The following is a 23742-nucleotide window of genomic DNA, read 5'->3' as shown; positions in this document are numbered from 1 at the left end:
GAATGATCTTTTGAATACTGAAGGGAAATAATTAAAAGTCAAAAAATTACATAAGCCAGTGAGAACAGTACTAAATCCTTTAAGTTTCAACACAGAATATACAGTAAACACACAACAGAGCAGGAGTCAAAGCACTGTTAACCCTGGGGTTGTGGGCAAACATACCCCAATTCCTAACACAGGGCCAGGACCTTATGACTACTCTAAAACTACAAAATTTTAAGAATAAGAAATATTATAAGAATGTAAATAAATTGCTCACATTGAGCAAATCAAGCACTAGCTTTTTAGACTCTTACAAACTCATCTTATTGGGCTAATTAAATATCCAAAAAAGTGAAATAACCTAAATGTTAATCAGCTAATGAATGGATGAATAAAACGTGGCATATCACTATATTGAACATCTTGTGATAATAAAAAAGAACAAACTAGTGAAAAGTGCTTTGACATGGATACATTGCAAAAACATTAAGTGAAAAATGCAAAGCACAAGAGACCACACTTTACAATGTCCAGAAAAAGCACCTCTATAAGTACAGAGAACAGATTAGTGGTTATCCGGTGTTGAAGGTAAAAACACGAATTAACTATAGCCTGGCCTGGTGGTGCATGCCTGCAATCCAAGCAGCTCAGTAGTTTGAGGCAAGAGGATCTCGAGTTCAAAGCCGGCCTCAGCAATTTAACAAGCCCTAAGAAACTCAGCAAGACCCCTTATCTAAATAAAATAATAAAAAAGGGCTTGGGATGTGGCTCAGTGGTAAAGCACCCTGGTTTCAATCCCTTGAAATTAAAAAAAAAAAAAAAAAGAAAGAAAATTACACACAAGCTAATGGTGCTCTTTTGGCACTGATACAAATGTTCTACAACTGGTTTATGGGAATGACTGCATAACTCAATAAATTTACTTTAAAAATCATTTAATTGTTCATATAATGTATGTAAATTTTGTTATATAAATAATTACCTTGAAGAAAATTAATTTTAAACCAATAAAGTCCCTTTCATCACAGCTAAATTGCAGGTTTCTCCTTTTTATGAAAATGGCAAACTTCCCCATAGGACTAGAGTACTACTTATCAATATCAGTCCTCTCATAGCCACCTCTACTTCATCAACTCTGAAACCTTAGAGACAGAACATTATTTTCTTAACAAGCAAAACCCCAAAGAACAGCCTAATCATGATGTTGTTGACATCAAATAAAAATGATGTATGTGTTTTTAAAATCCTCTTAAAAGAATCAAAGCACCAAGAATTTAAAAAAAAAAAACAAAAAACTATGCAAAACAACAACTAAGAGAAAGTAAAAACCCATAGAAATAGACCACTAAAACTGATTTGGCCTGAGGGCTTATGGGCAATCTTATTAAAGTGAAAGGGGCAAAAGTTTAAACTCAATGTTTGAGTTCTTTGAATTCTGCTCCAATATCCACACCATGGCCATGTCTACCTTGATTGGTTGCTGTATTTAAAATTGAAACACTCCAGCATTGACTATCCTGCTTATTTTTTTTCCCCAAAGCAGCATTATAACCTTATTTACCAATGGCTGCTAGTGTCAGAGAACTTGTAAGCTGAAGATGTAAGCCTCTTGGTAAAAGGGCAGAGATAAAGAAGAACTCAAACATTGATATATTCAAGTCAAAATCTCAAACTGATACAGAAATCAGAGAAATATGTTAAACTATATACCACGGATACAAACCATACAATGTAGACTGTGGGAAAAGTCTATGGGACAAATCTTCCAACAAAAACCACAGAGGGACTTTGCTTTCTGTTTTGGGTCAATTTTTTTTAAAATTTATTTTTTAGTTGTAGTTGGACAAAATACCTTTATTTATTTTTTTATATGTGGTGCTGAGGATCGAACCCAGGGACTCGCATGTGCTAGGTTAGGCCTCTACCACTGAGCCACAATCCCACCCCCTTGGGTCAATTTAAAAATTTAAATTTCTAACTCAAAGTAATGAGTGTGTGGTTATCCTCCCAGAGAGTAAAGAGAAATAACTTCCACTGCCTCTATCCCAAATTATATATACTGTTGTATATCACAGTTTTATGTGTATTTACATTCTTTTTTGTTTTTACAGTGTACTAGGAGTGGAACCCAGGAGTGTTCTACTACTGAGCTACAACCCATTTTATTTTTTATAAATACATATAACATATGTATTTAATTCCTTAAAGCATTATTTTCTTCAGTCATTATTTACATTTACCCAAATATTTACCATTTTCCTGGCTCTTTTTTTAAATAAAGAATTTCAAACCCATGTACATATCATTTAGAGTCACCAATTACAAATTCATGGCCAATCTTGCTTCATCTATACCACTACCTTCTTTAGAAGCTATTTTCAAATATCTTCCTATAGAGCATAACATTTTATGTTTCATCATCCTACTCTCTTAACAGGAATAAATAATTCTGTTACATGTAACACTTTTCAGTAAAAATGAGCCTCCCATCCTATCCTTCCCTTGCCCTGTTGTTATAAATGACAGGATTATATAAACTGGGGTGGGATGCACTGCTAAGACCCGATAACCAAGGTTAAAAAAATATGCTTCTGAAATACAGCTTCCCATTCGTGCTAAGGGCTTTTCAAGAGTCAAATCTGTACATATAGGCCTTTATAAAATTTCATACTTTACTCCAATTTTTTTGCTTATTCATGTACTATCTCTAGAGAGATCTGATATCACTGAAGGAACATGTTTACTAACTTTTTGCATCTTTTGAATTCTGTGACCATATTACCATGTTCCAAACCAAACTTTTTTATTTAAACAAGTAAAGATAAAACTATTTCAATAAATAAAATGTTACAATGGGGCTAGGATTGTAGCTCAGTAGTAGAGCGCTTGCCGAGCATGTAGTGGGGCGCTGGGTTCGATCCTCAGCACCATGTAAAAATTAAAGTAAAAAAATAAAGATACTGTATCCATCTATTTAAAAAAAAAAATTTAAAAAATTTCAATGAACAAACACTATGAAATATTCCTGAATAAAAGACAATCTGCTTTCATAATATACATGTGTGTAAAAAATACGACTCAGGAAGCTGAGAAAGGAGGATCACAAGTTCAAAGACAGCATCAGAACTGAGGGAGACCCTGTCTTGATTCTTTAAAATTTAATACATAAAAAGTGCTGAGGATGTGATTTAATGTTTAAGCACCCCTGGGTTCATTCCCAGTACCCTCCTCCCCAAGAAAGAATTTGTTCTACCACCCACATGACCCTACTATGACACTACTAGATAGCAAAGGACAGGTCAATAAAAGTAGTGAAAGGAGGAAAGATATCAAGGAAAAAGTTAAGTGAGTGAGGTGGAATCCAACAATGAACAGGAGAATACAATGATCATAAATCTGTTATTGGAGCTTCAAATAATAAACATTTCTGGAGCTAAAGCCAGAAAAATCAAGGCTAATTGAGATTAGTTTCAGCCCACAGCAAAAAGAGATGAAAGGGGTTCAGTTGGTAGAATGCTTGCCTCCCATGCACAAAGCTCTGGGTTTAATCTCCAGCACAAAACACGCATACACGCACGCACACACACACGGATGAGAGATCAAAATGGAAGAGGGGGAGCTATAATTTCTGGTTTCACATAGAAAAAAAAATATTCCCTTGCCAAGGGAAACTAAAACTATAGCCAACAATGGGAAGTCAATGTCCTAAACCAAGAGTTTTCAAATCACCTGTTTGAATTAATGGAAAAAAATGAAACAGAACAGAAAAACAAAATGTGACTGATTTTTAATTGCTAGACCCAAAAGGCATAAAATTAAACTTCTAAAAATGTTCTAAATATTTTAGTCTCAGTGTCTGAGCTTACCTTCCCTTAAAGGAGACCAGTAAAAGTTTTAGAGACACCCTACTTTGAACAACAATAACCCTGAACCAAGAATAATTTGCCCTGGGTTTTGGTGCCTCTGGGAAAACAAGAACCACAATAAAGCAAGACCAGGGATGGGGGTACAGTTAAGTGATAGAGCATTTGCCTAGCATGCCTGAGGCTATGGGCTCTATCTCCAGCAAAAAAAAAAAAAAAAAAAGACCAACTAGAGAGAAAAACAAGGACATAAATTCTTAAACTATGAGAAATCAGGGGCAAAAAAACTCCATACCTGAAAAGACAAGGACACATCTTCACACCAAAGAATTTTTTCCCAACCTGACACGCACTAAATATTTCAACTAAAAGCCAACTAAATAACCCAGAACAATGATATTGGTAAAGTTTTCCTAAAAAATAAATTAGGAAGGCCACAAAGGGGGTTATAGCAAATTCTTAATTTAAGAATCTACCAGGGTGTGGCTCAGCAGTACAGCACATGCTCAGCATGCATGATTCCCTGGTTTGCATTCCAAGCACAACAAAAACAAAAGACAAAGAAAATCCCTACCCTATGTCACAATACATCTTATCAGGCCACTAGTATCCTGATACAAAAACTAGACAATGGTGGTACACGTCTGTAATCCTGTAGCTCAGGAAGCTGAGACAGGAGAATCGCATGTTCAAAGCCAGCCTCAGCAATGGGTAGGCATTAGGCAACTCAGTGAGACCCTGTCTCTAAATAAACTATAAAATAGGGATGGGGATATGGCTCAGTGGTTGAGTGCCCCCTAGTTCAATCCCTGGTACTCCTCAAAATTTTAAAATTAAAATTAGACAAAAGAAATCACACATGTGTGTATACACACACACACACAAAAAAAAAAAACCTGCAGAAAATCATTCCTTATGAGAATAGATGAAAAAGTTCTCAAAAAATACAAGCAAATCAAATCCAGCAAAAAATGCCATGGACCAAATAGGATTTACTGTAAAGCAGCAAGTTAAAAATACAAAAATCAGTGGACTGGAGATATAGCTTAGTTGGTAGAGTGCTTGCCTTGCATACACAGGCCCTGGGTTCACACACACACACACACAAAATAATCAATCAGTGAATTATATCATATTGATACAATAATCGGGGGGTAGTCTCAATAGGTACAAAAATATATATGACAAAAGTAGGACTAAAAAGGAAGTTTCTTACCATAAAAGTTAATCTACTAAAACCACAGCTAAAGCTGGAAGAGGTGGCACATGCCTATAATTACAATAATTTTGGAGGCTAAGGCAGCAGAAAAATGAGTTCAATGGGGCTGCGGATGTGACTCAAGCGGTAGCGTGCTCGCCTGGCATGCGTGCGGCCCGGGTTCGATCCCCAGCACCACATATAAACAAAGATGTTGTGTCCACTGAAAACTAAAAAAATAAATAAATAAATAAATAAAAATAAATGAGTTCAAGGCCAGCATGAGCAACACACCAAGATGTTCTGTCAAAGGATAAGTAAATAAAATAGATCAAGAATCTAATATTCTGGATATTCAGAGAACTGTCCCTTTCCTATAGAGTAACAGAAAAAAATTGAGAATTTAGCATTTATTCCTTACATATTTACAGTTGATTTGTTTTCAACACTAATGACAAACCATGCAATAAGGAATAAATATTTTTGTCCAATCAATGGTGCTGAGAAAAATCAATACCAACATACCAAAAAAATAGTTAGACCCGTGACCCCATTAAAAACAAAACAGGTCAAAGGCAGTAGAAGAAAATATATGAATCTTCAAGACCAAAGGTTACACAAAGGTTCTGAGGGGACACCAAAAAACACAAGCAAAGAACAAACAAATTTAATGGGGAAAAAAATTATTTTTTAAAATTTTGTGTTTCAAAGTATATGGTCAAGAAAATAAGAGACAACCAAAAAACCAGGACAACATTTATACAGCATATCTAATGGACATATGTCTTGAATACATACAAAATACCATCATTTGTAAAAGGCAAAAAATGGAAAGAACCTCAATATCAACCAACTGATGAATGGACAAATAAAGTATGGTTCATATGGAATATTATTCAGCACGAAAAAGACATAAAAGGGACATCAACAAGATGGCAAGAGGAAGTCCCAATTCTTGTATCCCCAGAGAGATGTTGATTTAACAACAATACATAGTAGAAAACCCTTTATTAAGAGGTTGCAATACCATAAATGAGCACAAAGACAGCCACAATAAAAAATTAAAAGCTTGTCGGTAAAGACTAATCTGCGTATACAAATACTAAATACTGTAATGCTGTTGCATAAAACACAACTAAATCAGGTATAGAATTTAGCAAACAAAAGCGTAAAAATAACTATAACTATAAACTGTTCATGTATATACAATATAGATAGATATAATTTACAACATAAAAGACAAAGGATTGGGGGGGGAACAAAGTGGGAATAGGAATATGTAAAACAGTGGTATTTTGCCAACCACATGCTTATAATCCCAGGAACTTGGAAGAGTGAGGCAGAAAGATAACAAATTAAGAAGCCAGTCTCATCATATCAGCAAGGCCCTAAACAACTTAGACCCTGTCTCAGAACAAAAAAATTAGAAAGGATTGGGGATAGCCGGGCATGGTGGTGCACACCTGTAATCCCAGCAGCTCAGGAGGCTGAGACAGGAGGATTACAAGTTCAAAGCCAGCCTCAGCAAAGGCGAGGCACTAAGCAATTCAGTGAGACCCTGTCTCTAAATAAAATACAAAAAAAAAAAAAAAAAAAAATAGGGCTGGGGGTATGGCTCAGTAGTTGAGTGTCCCTGAGTTCAATTCCTAGTACCCATAAAGAAAAAAAAAGGACTGGAGATGTAGGTCAGTGGTAAAGTGCCCCTAGGCTCAATGCTCAGTAACACACACACACATACCCCAAAAAAGGATAAATTTTTTTTTTAATAATTTTTTTTTATTTTTTTATTTTTTTTTTAAAGAGAGAGAGAGGGAGGGAGAGAGAGAGAATTTTTAATATTTATTTTTCAGTTTTCGGCAGACACAACATCTTTGTTTGTATGTGGTACTGAGGATCAAACCCGGGCCGCACGCATGCCAGGCGAGCGTGCTACCGCTGGAGCCACATCCCCAGCCCCCAAGGATAAATTTTTTTATGAACAATTTAAGCTGTTCACAGTGTAAAGATTACCGTGTTTCATGTATGTCTGATGGTAACCAAATAAAAATGCCTATAGAAGACACAAAATGAAATGAGAAGGGAAAAAAGCATGTCAATATAAAATACACACAAAGGAAGCAAGGTAGGAAAAGGAACGACCAGCTACAAGACACACAAACTATAATTTTAAAACTGGCAATAATAGGGCTGGGGCTCAGTGGTAGAGCGATTGCCTTGTACATGTCAGGCGCTGGATTTGATTCCTCCGCACCGCATAAAAATAAATGAAAAAAATAAAGGTATCGTGTCCATCTACAACTAAAACAATTAAAAAAAAACTGGCAATAGTAAGTCCTTCCTTATTTTAAATGTAAATGGCTTAAAGGTTCTAATAAAAAGATAGCATGGCTGCATAGATTAAGTATGACGTAATTATACATTATCTACAAAAGATTCACCTTAAAATTTAAGGACATATATAGGTTGAAAGTTAAAGGATGGAGGAACTGGGGTTGTGGCTCAGAGGTAGAGCGCTTGCCTAGCATGTGTGAGGCACTGGGTTCGATCCTCAGTACCACATTTAAAAAACATTAAAGGTTATCAAGTCCACCTATAACTAAAAACAAATAAATAAAATTTTTTTTTTTTTTAAAGTTAGGGCTGGGGTTGTGGCTCAGAGGTAGAGCAGTCGCCTCGCAGGTGCAAGACCCTCGGTTCTATTCTCAGTACCACATAAAAATAAATAAGTGAAATAAAGGTATTGTGTCCAACTACAACTAAAGAGTCACTATAAAAAAACAATCAATTCACCTGGAATATATAACATCAGAAGACCCAAAAATGAAGCAAACATTGACAGAATTAAAGGAAGAAATAATTCCATGAAGAGATTTTATTACACTACTACACAATAATGGCAAATGCAGCCATACAGAAGATAAATAAGGAAACAAGACTTCAACAACACTACAGATGAACTGAACTTAATAGACATATACAGAAAACACCACTTGTGGGGCTGGGATTGTGGCTCAGCGATAGAGCACTCCCCTAGCACTGGTGGGTCCCGGGTTCGAACCTCAGCACCACATAAAAATAAAGGTATTGTGTTGTGTCCATCTATACCTAAAAAATAAGTGTTGAAAAAAGAAAGAAAAAACCACTTGACAGTAACAAAATACATATTCTTCTATATGTGCACAGGGAACATTCTCCAAAATAAATCACTTTGTCGCAAAACAAGTCTTAATAAGTTATGGGGGGGGCTGGGGATGTGGCTAAAGCAGTAGCGTGCTCGCCTGGCATGCACGCGGTGCTGGATTCGATCCTCAGCACCACATACAAATAAAGATGTTGTGTCCGCCCAAAGCTAAAAAATAAATATTGAAAAATTCTCTCGAAAGAGGGGAGAGGAGGGGAAGGGAGGGGAGGGGAAGGGAGAGGAGGGGAGGGGAAAAAAATAAATAAAGAATAGAAAATAATACAAAAAAGCACTGCTGAGAGTGTAACTCTCCATGTGTGCAAAGCCATGGTAATGCAAAAGAAAAAACTTGACTATTCCAGTTGCTTTTTTGAAAAGAACAATCAATCAAAGTAAGTTTAAAGTCTTTGAGAGAAAGAGAATCAATTAAAATCAGAAATAGATACATCACCAAGAAGAAACAGATACATCCCTAGAAATATATAATCTATCAAGACTAAATGAAATGACTCATGAAGAAATAGAAAATCCGAGCAGACAACCTTCCAACAAAGAAAAATCCAGGATCACTGGAAGCCAAGGACTAACTCTGACAAGGAAAGCCAGACAAAAGATACTGCAAGAATGTTATAGACCAATATGCTTGTGACTACTGATGCAAAACTCTTCACAAAATACTAAAAAACTCAACAGTAAATTGTTAGGAATCACACTCATGACCAAATGTGATTTAATTCTGGGATGGTTGTTTAAAAAAAAAAAAGAATTATTAAATAGACCATATTAACAGGATAAATAACCCCCCCCAAAATCATATGATCATTTCAACTGATGCACAGAAAGCATCTGACAAAATTCAACCACCACTCAGTAAGTCAACAAACCAGGAAAATCCCATAAATACAATAAAGATGATATATGCAAAGATCCCAGCTAACATTAAATTCAATGGTGAAAAACTGAAAAGATACCCACTCTAGAGATGCCTTCAAAACAGTACTGAAAGCTCAAACAAAGTAACTGGACAAGAAAAAGCATTCAAACTGGAAAGTAAGAAGCAAATTTTTCTGCAAAAACATAATCTTATATGTAGAAAATCCTAAATATTACATTAAAAATGTGGTAGACCAAATTCAGCAAAGCTGTAGAAGACAAAATTAACACTAAAAATCTTGCACTTCCAGCAGGGCGCAGTAGCTCACACCTGTATTCCCAAAGGCTCCGGAGCCCGAGATAGCAGAATCTCTACCAAAGTTCAAAGCTAGCCTCAGCACTGGTAAGGCGCTAAGCAACTCAGTGAGACCCAATCTCTAAGTAAAATAGAAAACAGGGTTGGGGGGTGTGGCTCACTTGTTGAGTGCCCCTCAGTTCAAGACCCAGTACAAAAAAGAAACAACACTAGAAGATATCCATACTACCAAAGCAAACTTCACATTCACTGTAATTCCTATCAAAATTCCAAAAACAGCCAGACACAATGGTGTGCACCTGTAGCATCAGCAGGAAGATTACTTGATCCCAACTTCAAGGCTAGCCTGGGTACAACAAGACCCTGTTTCCAAAAAACAGAAACAAAACAAAAACACCAATATGGAACATGTTGTAGAAATAGAGAAAAACTCTTTAAAATTCATATGGAATTTCAAGAGAACCCCTAATTAAACAAAACTATCTTTAGGGAAAAGCTGGAGTCCTTACCCTAATTTCCAAACATATCCAAAGCTATGGCAATTAAACAATATGGTACCAGCATAAACATAGATATAAAGACTAACAGAATAGAGAGCCCTGAAATAAATAAACCATCACATACCGAGTCAAGTAGTTCTCAACAAGGGTGGCAATATTATTCACAATGTGGAAAGATAGTCAAAAAACAACAGAGTGAAAAGACAACTTATGGAATAGGAGAAAATATCCACAAATTATGTATCAGATACAGTGGTTAATATTTACAATATATAAAGAACTGTCACAACTAATAATAACCAGGTTAAAATATGGGCAAAGGACTTGAACAGACTGTTCTCCAAAGAAAATATACAAATGGCCAATAAACCCCTGAAAAGATGTTCAACACCAAAGAAATGCAAATCAAAACCATAATGGGATATCACCTCACCCCCATTAGTATGGCTACACTCAAAGAAACAGAAAACAAGTTAACAAGGATACGAAGAGCTAAGAGCCCTTTTGCACAATCAGTGGAATTTAAAATGGTGCATCAACTATGGAGAATATGGAAGTTCCTCAAAAACTTACAAGTAGAATTCCTATTAAAATTACAGGGGCTGGGGCTGTAAAGCGTTTGCCTAGCATGTGTGAGGCACTGTGTTCAATTCTAGAACCACATAAAATAAAAAATTACAGGGCTGGGGTTGTGGCTCAGTGGTAGAGTACTTGCCTAGAGTACATGTGAGGCCCTGGGTTCTATCCCCAGCACCACATAAAAATAAATAAAATATTGTGTCCAACTAAAAAATAAATATTAATGGGCTGGGGATGTGGCTCAAGCGGTAGCGCGATTGCCTGGCATGCGTGAGGCCCGGGTTCGATCCTCAGCACCACATACAAACAAAGATGTTGTGTCCGCCGAAAATTTAAAATAAATAAATAAATATTAAAAAAAAAATATTAAAAATTACTATGTGGGGTTGGGGTTGTGGCTCAAAGGTAGAGAGCTCGCCTACCAGGCATGGGGCACTGGGTTTGATCCTCAGCACCACATAACAATAAAATGAAGATGTTGTGTCCACCTATAACTAAAAAAAAAAAAAAAAAATACTATGTAACCCAGCCATTTCACTTTTGGATTTATATCAAAAATAACTGAAAATTGATCTCAAAGAGCTATTGCACATCCACATTCACTGCTGCATTTATTATTCAAAAGACAAGATGTGGAAGCAACCTAAATGTCCACCGACTAATAAATGAATAAGGAAAAGAAGAAGGGTGCCATTTGTAGTAGTGCATGCCTGTAATCCCAGCATCTCAGGAAACAGGGACAGAATGAGGAGGGGGTGCTGTGGTACAGATCAATGGCAGAGCATGTGCTTAGCATGCAAGAAGCCCTGTGTCCGATCCCCAACACCACATTGAAGGGGATTTTAAAAAAAAAAAAAAAAAAAAGGAAAACTGAGGATATAGTTCAGTGATAGAGCACCTTCCTACCATGTGCCAGGGCCTGGGTTCAATCAATACAAGTGGAAAAAGAAAGAGTTCCTATCATGGATGGATCTTGAAAACAATATACAAAGTTAAAGAAGCCAGATATAAAAGGGTCACACATTATCTGATTCTATTTCTAAGAAGTATATGGAACTGGCAATAGACTGGGGAAAATTGAAGGAAGACTGGCAATAGATTGGGGTAAACAAATGTTCCACATTTGATCATGTGGACTATTGCATACTCTGTGAAAAATACTAAAAACCATAAATTGTACTATAAATTTTATGATGTGTGAATTATACTTCAATAAAGCTGAGAAGGGAAAATGTACCATGGTAAACAATTTCAGGACTCTCACATTTAAGGATACTTAATTTTATCCTCAGTGACTACACTGTACGTTCATATCCTGACAGATTTTTACTGTTTCCCTCATACTGCTAAGGTAAGATACCCCTGGTATTTTTATCTACTTATAAATCTTACAAAATGGATTTAATACACTTAAGACCTTCCCATAAGTACTACAGAACAGTTTCATTTTTTTCTCCCAGAATATTCCTTTTGCTTACAGAATAGATAGATCTATCATAAGCTGTGATCAAAGGAATTTAAATTTCAAGCCCAAAGTTTCTCATTTACCTGCAATAACACATTGAGTCCCCAAAGCTAATAGATTTTTAAAGGTAGGAATAAGGAACAAGAACAAAAATATTGCTGAGACTTACTAAAAGGAAAAAGCGAGGAAAAGATTTTGGTAAAAATGTCTGAAAATATATATGGAAATGTGATTTTCAAAATTTCGTATCTTCTAGATAAAGCCTTTTCTTTTAGATGATCCTTTCCTTCCCAGTTTACAAATGACCTTTCCATTAAAACACATCAACTTCAGAAGAGGAACATCATAGGCACTTTTTCCAACCCCTTTCACCACAGTCAGAAGTCCTTACCTGGTTCAGGGAGCTCAGCCTGGGGTGTCAAACTGGGAATTACTGGCTCCTTTTCCATATCTTCCACGCTTGCACTGGATTTATCACAAACATTCAAAGGTGGACCAACTGAATCTAAGTGGCTAGCATGATTTGGATCTGTCAGTGAGTCCTCTAGTATGTTTGTAGAAGTTGGAGTTCTATTCTCTGGGAAATCATCCCGACCCTTCTGAACAGGGTCACTAGGAAGCAAGACCCCAAAGGCACCCTCAGAGTTCTCTTTCTCCTTAAACCTGTTAGTGCGCTTTCCAGGTTTTGTGCGCCTTTGGTTTAAACGCTGCCACCGCTTTTTAGGCACCACTTGATTTACCCCATTTAGTTCATCATTCTCACTATTCATTTCAGAATCCAGCTCTGGGCCTTTTCTGTTCTCAAAGAGGGAACCCTTTTCAAGAATTTTATCAGGTTCAGACTGTTTATCAAAATGTACATCAGAAAACTGAGCATCTTCACTTTTTAAATGTCCTGTTAATTGAAGAGTTTCTTCTTTACCAAGATCTTCTACCCCACCCTTGGATGGGCCATTCACAGAGCATCCACTCTCTTTGTTTCCCTGCAGTGCAGTCTCCAGAGTCACAGCTGGAAGCCGGTTCTGGTTCAGTTTTCTTTTGCGCTCTGTCTTTAAGGCTTTCCGGTTCACTGTATTCTTTGCCACCTGGGCTGAAAAAACATCTCGAAATTTGGAGGATGGTTTTGATCGGGCACAGTTGCGCCTGGTAACACAGTTGGGACGACTTTTGCCAGAAGCAGGAAGGTCTCGTCTGTCAGACACTATGCCAGGCAAGGAGGCAGACAATTCCCCAGAGAGCACAGAGTCACCACTAGAGTTAGGATGGGCTGAGTCCTGAGTGCCCTCTCCATTTTTTTCTGAATTGTGGGTGGAGCCTCCTGAAACCAAAACCTTAGATGCTGCCACAGGACTACTGGTAGTAGTAGAACAGTCACCACGAACAGGACTTCGATAAGACACCAGATTCTGAGCAGTCATCAACCTTTGCTCCTTGGTCTTACTATCATGCATATCTTTCAACATCATTAGCAATGTACTAAATTTGTAGTCTGGTTCAATAGGTATATGATTCTGACTAGAAGCAGAAGAAAAAAGTAACGGTTTTGATGGCTTTGATGTTCCAGAGTCACTGACATCATCACCTAAGGATCTGTAAGAGAGTTCCTTCAATTCAGATAGAACATGTTTAACTACTGCTGTTTCTATGTCACTTGAATCCCTGGTTTTCTCATGCATGTTGTTCAGTAGTTTTAGCCCATCCACCTTTCCAGTTTTAGAAATGCTGGCCAAAGGAGAGCCTTTGGTATCAGAAGAGCAGCATTTCAAACCACAGTCCTCATTTGTACCTTGGGGTTCTACTATAACTGGATTTTCTTTATGTTTACACTTTATACTTCGGAACTTGGGCTGTTTGCTTTTCGAGTGTAACAGAGCTTGATTTGTAGTACCACCCTTTATCAGTGTGTTTTCACTGGAAATGCTTGATGGTGTGTTAAATTTTGGAGAGAGACCATCATTTCTAAACTCTGATTGGGTTTTGTGGACGAGAGTGGTCACTTTAATATCAGTGAGATTAACCTGAGATGTCTCAGTTCCAGGATCTACTGTCTTTGTACAATCTAATAAGTGGTCTGTATGTGAGTTAATGAGAGATTTCTGTTTTGCTTTCACCCTAGTGTTTGTGGCAGGATACCTAGAATACTTCATCTTTTCATTTTTCTGCATGGATAACATGTTCTCTCTTCTATCAAATGTATCTGTAATTTCAAGGACACTGTTATCAGACTCTGAGCTGTGTTCTACAGGGTCCAGATCACTACTTCCATCATCAGAAGTGGTACAGATACTGATGGAATCACTTCGCTTTTCCTCATCACCAGCTCCAATATAACAGAGCTGTACTTTTGAACTACACACCAGACCTCGCTGAAGTTTCTTTTTCTCCCCAGAATGTTTAGAGATCAAGGCACCCTCAGACAAGCCCAATAAAGAATCACAATTTGAAGTCTCAAATTCTTTCTTTGCACTGTTTTTGCCACACGAAGAAAACAGGAAACTTCCTGGGGCAGTGCTGGACCCTGTGAGGCTGTTTGCTATCCTTGAAAGTTCATTAGAGGCCTGCTTATCAGATACATCCCCAGAGATAAAGTTTAGGCCAAGGTTCTCTGGAATCTTACCCCTCCGTTCTTCCGTATGTGCTTCAAATTGCATGATGCTTTTTTTCACACTAGTCCTTTTTGGATTATCAGAGCTCTTTCTGGCTCGAGACTTAGCACAGGGCTTTTCCTTCTCATCTGCAGAATGCTCAGAATCAAAAGCCAGAGATTTCAAGCAGCCATTAAGCAACAGATCATGTTCTGATTCAGGATCATTTGTACAGTCCTCAAATGGCATATCCTCCTCACTGTCCAACTTGCCTGAACTAGTGACACATTTTCGGTTCTTTGACCCTTTAGGAACATCATATTGTTCAGCAAGACCAACACTGGCTTCCCATTTACTCAAAATTTTCTGAGGAACCTTAAATGTAAACGAGAAAAAGCACAACACTTATCAGAGAAATGTGAGGCGACACTGGAAGAAAATGAATAAACATCTTTCAAATCAGAAGCTTGTCTAAACTTTGTTGCACTTCTTCAAGGTCTTATTATGAGACTTGTCAGGAAGTTATGTTGATTTACCCTCAGTTTACCTAAAAGGGATTCCCCAACAATACTTCTGTCAATAAGATTCATCATTAGAGGAGAATTAGTGTCATAAATTCTCTGCCCTTCTTGGATTTATAAACAAAAAGAAGTAGCCATTACTCAGACTACAACTGAAAATATTACATTTCTAAATCAGACCTTCCTTCCTTACTCCTCTATAACTTAGAATAAGGATTTATTTTCTTTCTGACTTATGAAGGGCATGCACATGCTCAGATGCAAAAGAAAGAAAAAGTTTAAAGATGAATATGAAAATATAGGCCGGGAGGAATGAAGAGATCAGATCTAATTCTAGGAAACCTGAATTTTAAAATTCTACCTATCACTAGGGCATCTAGCTAAGTACATACAAAGTGGATTATGCCCAATTTATCTCTGGGGCATGATTATGTAGTACAAAGACACTTGGGTATAACAAAATACATGTGTTCATTCTAGAATCTTCACAGCATGAGGACCTTTGAGGCTCTGTGAAACATATCTAATTTTCTAGGCTCTTTCCTTCCTTGGCTCCATATAATAGATACTAGTCAAGTATTAACATTGTTAACTCTAAGTGTTCACAATTAATTTTAATACTTGTGAAAAAGATGTTCTGCTGAGAATGTAAAACTGTCACTAAAGAGGCACTATGTGGTCTCTTTTATATGCAAATGTACCCACTAATGCTCATGTCTCTGACTAAAGTAAATCAATGTTCCAGAACAAGAAAGTACTAGATAAATCCTACGAAAAGAAGGGTGATAAATCTACCTAGCTAAAAGCATAAAATAAAAATTCTGACAACTTCCTACCATTAATCATCCAAAATAATAGCAAGTTAAACTCCTTCATCCTAACAACATATACTAATAGTTTTTATATTATCAAACTTATAACAGGGTATTTTATACTTACTTCTAATCAGAACAGTTCTACAAGGTACGTTATTAGACAGTTTAGAGATAAAGATGAGTCTAAAAGAACTTATAAAAGTGATAGACCCTGTATACTAATTTAAAATTATCCTAATCATAATTTTTTTCAAAAAATCTAAAAGTACTTATTTATACATATTATATATACACAGTGAAGTAAGAAACAAACTAAGAATTATTTCTTCTTCTAAAGTGACTATAAAAGTAAGAACTGGTGCTGAGCACGGAGGGGCACACCTGTAATCCCAGTGCTTGGGAGGCTAAGACAGGAGGATCGTGAGTTCAAAGCCAGCCTCAGCAACAGTGAGGCGCTAAGCAATTCAGTGAGACCCTGTCTCTAAATAAAAACAAAATAGGGCTGGGGATGTGGCTCAGAGTACCCCTGAGTTCAATCCCTGGTACCAAAACAAAACAAAAACAAGTAAGCAAAAGAATTGACTATTGAGCTGGGGATGTGGCTCAAGCGGTAGCGCGCTCGCCTGGCATGCGTGCCGCCCGGGTTCGATCCTCAGCACCACATACAAACAAAGATGTTGTGTCCGCCGAAAAACTAAAAAATAAATATTAAAAAATTCTCTAAAAAAAAAAAAAGAATTGACTTAACAACAAAACTGGAGGGAAAAATTAAAAGAAAATTTTTCTCAGCCAACATTAACATCAAGCAAAAGAAATAAGTGTTCATGATTAAAATATATCCAGGTGTTGAAAGAATGAATTCAACACTGATAAAACATTAAAAAAACTTGTTAAAAAGCTGATTATTCTGATTTTTAAGAGAAATAATTAGTCCAGAGGATGAGAAGTAGAATATTTCATTTTAATGATCACTTTCCTCTTGCCTAAGAAATAATCAAAAAAGTCTGGTCAGGTGGTATTGTATTGTGGCTTCTCTTAGAGACAAGGTAGAGGTATCTAAAGTCATTTCTTCAAAAACAATGTAAAGTATTTCAAAAGCTTACTTCACCCTCATCCCTGCAAAAAACCTGCTTACTAGCTATTTTCTCAAAGATACCCTACTAACAAAGAAAATGGCTTATATTTCAAGAACAATGCTTCTCCTCTCTGCCAACCTAGAAGTAGATAATTTTTAAGAAGCCCCTTATTGAGATTTTATTTTTACCTTATGCCTATATCCTTTTTCTTTCTGCTTTCCTCTTTTCCTAAGGACAGGTAGTTCTTCAAATTGATGCCTGCCTTCAAACATGACGATTGCTTTTCCAGCCACCCAGGCTCTTTCAGAAGGGTCTCCAAAAGCCTCCACGTAATATTCCCGATATGGTCTCCGATTGGCAACTAGATAAGGATAAAAATCAGTGTCACTACTTCTTCATCTAGAGAATAGCCTTACCCCTACTGCCAAAGATGCTTAGTCTCTAGTGACAATCAATTAACATGATAAAATACCAACAGAACCAGACAATTGGGAGTAGATCACATAGAAGAAAAATTATATTCAATTTATATGGCAAGAAAATGCATGAGAGTTTTTGAAAATATCAGTAGTTTAGTCTAAGTATATGTTAGGGATCAGTTAGAAAGAGACATGGAGGCACATGCCTGTAATCCCAGCTACTCAGGAGACTAATGCTGGAGAAATCTCAAGTCCAAGGTGGCCTCATCAACCTAGTGAGACTGAGACTCTGTCTCAAAATACAAAGGACTGGAGACACAGTTCAATCATACAGTGCCCCTGGGTTCAATTTCCAGTACCAAAACCTCAAACAAACTGGTTAATTAGCTAATAGCAAAGCAAACTAAGGGAGTAGTCAACAAAATTCATCATTAGCTTATAATGTTCGACAGCCTCGCCAGACACAGTGGTGCATGACTGTAGTCCCAGTGGCTCAGGACGCTAAAACAAGAGAATCATGAGTTCAAAGCAAGCCTCAGCAACGGCTAGGCACCAGAAAAGTCAGTGAGACCTTGTCTCTAAATAAAACACAAAATAGGGCTGGGGATGAGGCTCAGTGGTTAAGTACTCCTGAGATCAATCCCTGGTTCCAAACCCCAAAAAAAAAAAAAAGGAGTGGGGGGGTACTATAGCTTCATTGTCAAAAAATAACGTACATAAAGTAAGTTGCAGCAATACAAACAATAACCAAAAAAAAAAAAAAAGAACAAATGACTAAGAACACTAGAAACACTACAGTAAAATATATAAGGCAAAAAACATGATACAATGCATTAACATTAATGTAGTAGCTTTCTGGGCCAGATACTATACGAGGTCCTTTTTCCCTAGAAATAAGTAGTATGATCCCAATTATATAGACACACTAAGTTTAAAGTTATTCAGACAGCAAACTTGTAGTCAAATACCTGCTTTGGAAATCTAAACAGCAAAAAAGAAAAGAAATGAAATGAAATCCAGGGAGTCCATAGTTTCTTCATTTCCTAAGTTCTATGTGTATAATCACCAAGATAAATTAAAAACTGTATGCTAAGAAAAGATATTTGAATTCATCTAGTATATATCTCCCACAAGTTTAGCATTTTAGCATCTTTCTATTTAAAAAAAAACAAAGGTTACAGGGCTAGGGTTGTGGCTCAGTGGTAGAGCGCTCATCTAGCATGTGTGAGGCCCTAGGTTCCATCTTCAGCACCACGTAAAAATAAAAGATATTGTATCCAACTACACCTAAAAAACAAATATTAAAAAAAAAATTTAAAAAAAAAAAGGTTACAGCAGGGTTTGTGGCTTAGTGGTAGAGCACTCGCCTAACATGTGAGGCACTGGGTTCGATCCTCAGCACCACATTAAAAAAATAAATAAATAAAATAAAGGTATTGTGTCCAACTACAACTTATATATAAAGAACCTTTTAAAAAAGGTTATAAGGGCTGGGGATGTGGCTCAAGCGGTAGCGCGCTCGCCTGGCATGCGTGCGGCCCGGGTTCGATCCTCAGCACCACATACAAAGATGTTGTGTCCGCCAAAAACTAAAAAATAAATATTAAAATTTAAAAAAAAATAAAAATAAAAAAATAAAAAAGGTTATAAAAGTAATTACAGAAGTTTAGCGATTTGTTGCTTTTTCAAAAAGAAAAGGATAATCATTGAATGTAAAAGTTAACTTTAACTTGAATCTAGTTCCCTTACTATAATCCATATCCTATTTGTTTGTTTTTTTTTTTTTTTGCAGCACTACAGATTAAATTCAGGGGTGTTCTACTACTAAGCTACATCCCCAGTCCTTTTTACTATTTTATTTTGAGACTGGGTCTTGCTAAATTGCCCAACTTGGCCTCAAACTTCAAGCCTCTTCCTTCGGTCTCTCTATTAACTGAGACTATCGCGGCATGGGATTACAGTATATGCAACCACATACACTCATAATCCGGTTAAAAACACAAAAGAATCTAGATGTCTCTAAAACATTAGGGAAACTTTCTTCAGAATGCATGAAAGAGAAAATGGAAGAGAGATTTAAAAGTGAACATGGAAAAAGTATAAAGAGATTTCAAAATGCCTATTTTTTGCAGTAACTAAAGAATAGTAAACATCAAGGTATTTCAACAGCAGTCTGTCTTTTAATAGCTATTTTCTTTCTCTTTGTTTCTAATTCCTTCCTTCCTATCTTTCGGTACTACGGATTGAACTAAAGATGCTTTACACTGACCTACTTAATTCATTGAAGTAATGAGAATCGAAGCAAGAAGTACGCTACCACTGAGCAACAAACGTCTCCAGCCCTTTATTTTTTATTTTGAGATGGTCTCACTAACTTCCCCAATGTGGCCTTGAACTTAAAAATTCTTGCCTCAGCTTGTAGACACCCTGAGTTTACAGGCATGTGCCACAGTAACTGGCATAAATGCCAATTTCAAAAGTGTATACATGCTAGACATTGTGGCACATACCTGTAATCTCAGAGGCTGAGACAGGAAGATTCCAAGTTCAAAAGTCAGCCATGCCTGAACAATTTTTGAAGGCAAACAGATTGTGAGGGAGAGCATACCACTATAAGGATCTGCAAATCTCAATAGCATACATGAATGAAAAAAAAAATTAAAACCACAAGTAGTTGGGGATGGTGATGTATGCCTGTAACCTCAACAACTTGGGAGACTAAAATAGGAGGAATGCAAGTTCAAAGCCAGCCTCAGCAACTTAGTGACTTATAGTCTCAAAATAAAATAAAATTAAATTAAAAGGGCTGGGAATGTAGCTCAATGGTTAAGCTGGGTTAAATCTCTAGTACTAAAAAACAAAAACTCACAAGTAGTTCTCAGAACACTAAATAATAAAGTAAAAGGAAACAAACTAAGCAAGGTTAGGCACAAGGCAGAGCTAAAAAAACTTGCATTGCAGGTTAAAAGTTTAGCCATTATCCTGTTGGCAATAAGAAGTCTCTTTTAAACTGAAGAACAACAGGCTCAGTTTCACATCTTAAATAAACTTCTTTGACCTCTATGTAACACATTAAGGGGAAACAGGAGTCTCAGTAGACCAGAGATCACCAAAAAGAGCAAAGATGAGTATACTAGTATCTAATCCAGGGCAGTGGCAATGGAAAGAACACAATTCAAAGAATTTTTTAAAAATTTATGGGGCTGGGGATGTGGCTCAAGCGGTAGCGTGCTCGCCTGGCATGCGTGTGGCCCGTGTTCGATCCTCAGCACCACATACAAACAAAGATGTTGTGTCCGCCGAAAACTAAAAAATAAATATTTTTAAAAAAAATTTAAAGCATTTGACATATATTCAATGAATCAGATAAAATAGGTACTTAGACAACCTTTATAGAATCACTTTTCACAATAGCTAAAAGGTAAAAACAACCTAAATGTTCATTGATGGCAAATAGCTAAACAAAATGTGATCTAAAATGGAAAATTATCCAGTCTACTAAAAGAATGAAACTCTGCCTGGGAAATGGTGGCACATGACTATAACTCACAGTAACTAGGGAGACTGGAGGCAACAGAATCTCAAGTTCAAGGCTGTGACCCTGTCTCAAAACAAACAAAAATGTGGTAGTGGGGGAGGCAAGAGAGAGAGCTCAGTGGTAGAAAGCTCCTGGGTTCAATCCCCAGTACAAATAAATACATACCCACATACATATTTTTTAACATATTTTAGAAGTAGTTGGTCACAATACCTTTTATTTGTTTGTTTGTTTTTATGTGGTGCTGAAGATCGAACCCAGGGCCTCACATGTGCTAGGCGAGCACTGTACCACTGAGCCACAATCCCAGCCCAGATACTTAAACAAATAAATAAATAACATTTAAGTATGTATGTAAATGCCTGAGTAAGCCTGTACTTGCCATTCTCTGTATCTCTGCCATGTTAACACACAGAAAGAAGCTGGCTGGCTATAAGCCAGGAAGAAAGCCTGTGAGAGAGAACAACAAGCTGGCAACTTGATCTTGGACTTCCCAGACTCTAGAGCTATAAGAAATAAACTGTTTAGACTCCAGACACAGTTTCACCACCCTGTAATTCCAGAGGCTCAGGAAGCTGAGGCAGGAGGACTACAAATTCAAAGCCAGCCTAAGCAAAAGCAAGGCACTAAGGAATTCAGTGATACCCTGTATCTAAATAGAATACAAAATAGTGCTGGAGATGTGACTCAGTGGTCAAGCTCCAGGAACCACCCTGCCCACCCCCAAAAAATAAATAAACTGTTTAAGTCCCCCAGTCTAAGGCATTTGGTTATAGCAGACTAAGCGGAAACAACGGCAAACATTTGAAGGAAAAAAAAAAAAACTTTTAAAGGTAAGTAGAAAAGTATCAAGCAAAAGATAACATAAAGATTAAAGTAAGGGCTATTTGCAATGATGATACATGCCTGTAATTTCTGTAATTTGGGAGGCTGAAACAGAAGGACTGCCAATGCCAAGTACAAAGTCAGCCTTAGAAACTTAGTGAGATACCTGCTCAAAATGAAATAAATAAAAAGGGTGAGGATATTACTCAGTGATAGAACACTTGTCTAGCATGCTCAAGGCAGTGGGTTCAGCCTCTAATTAGGGAGGTTATGAGGGGGTGACTACTATAAAGACAACATGAGACAAGGAGGAGGTAGATAGTTAACTAAAAGGAAAGAGGAGAGAGTTTACAATACTTAGTTTAAAAGAAAAAAAAGAAAGAATGAGTATCCACTGGATTACCACATCACTAATGGCTCTGCTTAGAGAATAAAGAGGACTATAGACTTCAGTGAGTTCAGAAACAAATGGTAATAAAAAAGTGGTATTAGTCAATGTTTCCTATATTCAGTTATGAAGCATGACAGTTTTCCATGTGAAGGAAAATAAAGTGTCATGGATAGGGATGTTGTTTTGTTTTGGTTTTTGGGGGGTGGTGGTTGTTGTTGTTGCTGTTGTTTTTAACCAGGGATTGAACTCAGGGGCACTCAACCACTAAGCCACATCCCCAGCCCTATTTTGTATTTTTATGTACAGGCAGGGTCTCACTGAGTTGCTTAGCACCTCAAGTTGCTGAAGCAGGCTCTGAACTCGTGATCCTCCTGTCTCAGCCTCCCTAGCCACTGGTATTACAGACATGTACGTGTACCACCACACCTGGCTATGGGTAGGGTTTTTAGGACACTAAGTATATTCAAATATTAGTTCCCTCCATCCCATAAAGAGATACATTAATTCTTTAATCTAAAAAACAAAGAGGGCTGGAATTGTGGCTCAGAGGTAGAGCCCTCACCTAGCATAGTTGAGGCACTGGGTTCAATCCTCAGCACCACATAAAAACAAAATAAAGGTATTATGTCCTCCTACAATTAAAAAATAAACATTAAAAAAAAAAGTTTTACTATTTCCCAAATAGGGAGCTATTTAAAGTCAACTCTTCTGGGAAGCTCTTTCAATTTTAAAAAATAATTGTAACCTTTTATAGATCCCCAAAAATGGTATCTTCCTGCCAGCAATAGCACTTGCTCTTGGTATGACCACATTCTTTAAAAGAGAGAGAGAGAGAGAGACAGAGAGAGAGAGAGAGAATTTTTAAATATTTATTTTTTAGTTTTCTGCGGACACAACATTTTTGTTTGTATGTGGTACTGAGGATCGAACCGGGGCCGCACGCATGCCAGGCGAGCGCGCTACCGCTTGAGCCACATTCCCAGCCCACACATTCTTTTACTTACAGGAACAGACCAAATAGGAGTACTCAAATCCTATATTAGACTTACAATCATCAGCACCCTCAGTCACCCCCTAATGTTAACATTAGAAGGGTGCTCTTCCTCCCATTGAGGCCAAACCCTCACTTCCATATATATCCCTTCTGTATTCCTTCTCAGAATTCTTGTGGTATGATCCCATGTGTTCAGTCTCAGTCTACTTCCAGAATAGTTAGCACTTCTCATCAGCACAGCACTAACTGCATAATCGACACTATTTCTTTTCTTTCCTTTACAGTAGTGGAGATAAACTCAAGGCCTTCTGCATACTTAGCAAGCATTCTACTGCGGAGTTATATAGCCAGCCCCAAAGAATTCCATTTTTTTTTTTAAAGAATTGGACAGCAGGTCTGAGGAAGGACCCAGGGATCTGCATTTTATTTAATTTATTTGTTTTTATCTTTTTTGTAGTTGTAGATGAACAGCATGCCTTTATTTTGTTTGTTTATATGTGATGCTAAGGATCAAACCCACTGCTGCACGCATGATAGGCAAGTGTTCTGCCACTGAGCTACAGCCCCAGCCCAAGAATTCCATTTTGAAAACTCCATCTTAAACGTCTTTAAGATTAG

General features: G+C 37.1%; 1 protein-coding gene across 11 annotated transcripts in view; it reads right to left on the bottom strand.

Annotated features, from left to right (window-relative positions):
- Nsd1 (nuclear receptor binding SET domain protein 1) overlaps positions 1 to 23742 on the bottom strand; it is a 142364-nt gene that overhangs the window by 74906 nt on the left and 43716 nt on the right. For all 11 annotated transcript variants that reach the window (XM_058586628.1, XM_046468030.2, XM_046468034.2 and 8 more), the window contains 2 exons: positions 17146 to 17318; positions 12352 to 14920 (listed from right to left, as the gene is read on the bottom strand). In XM_058586628.1, the coding sequence (XP_058442611.1) occupies positions 12352 to 14920; positions 17146 to 17318 (2742 nt within the window). The remainder of the gene's footprint in view (positions 1 to 12351; positions 14921 to 17145; positions 17319 to 23742) is intronic.

Source organism: Marmota monax, unplaced genomic scaffold, assembly GCF_021218885.2.
Source record: "Marmota monax isolate L192 unplaced genomic scaffold, Marmota_monax_Labrador192_F-V1.1 WCK01_AAM20220418_F8-fsc00196, whole genome shotgun sequence".
In the NCBI taxonomy this organism is placed as follows: Eukaryota; Metazoa; Chordata; class Mammalia; order Rodentia; family Sciuridae; genus Marmota; species Marmota monax.
The sequence above is the reverse complement of the archived record's forward strand: the minus strand, read 5'-3'. Positions and strand labels throughout refer to the sequence as shown.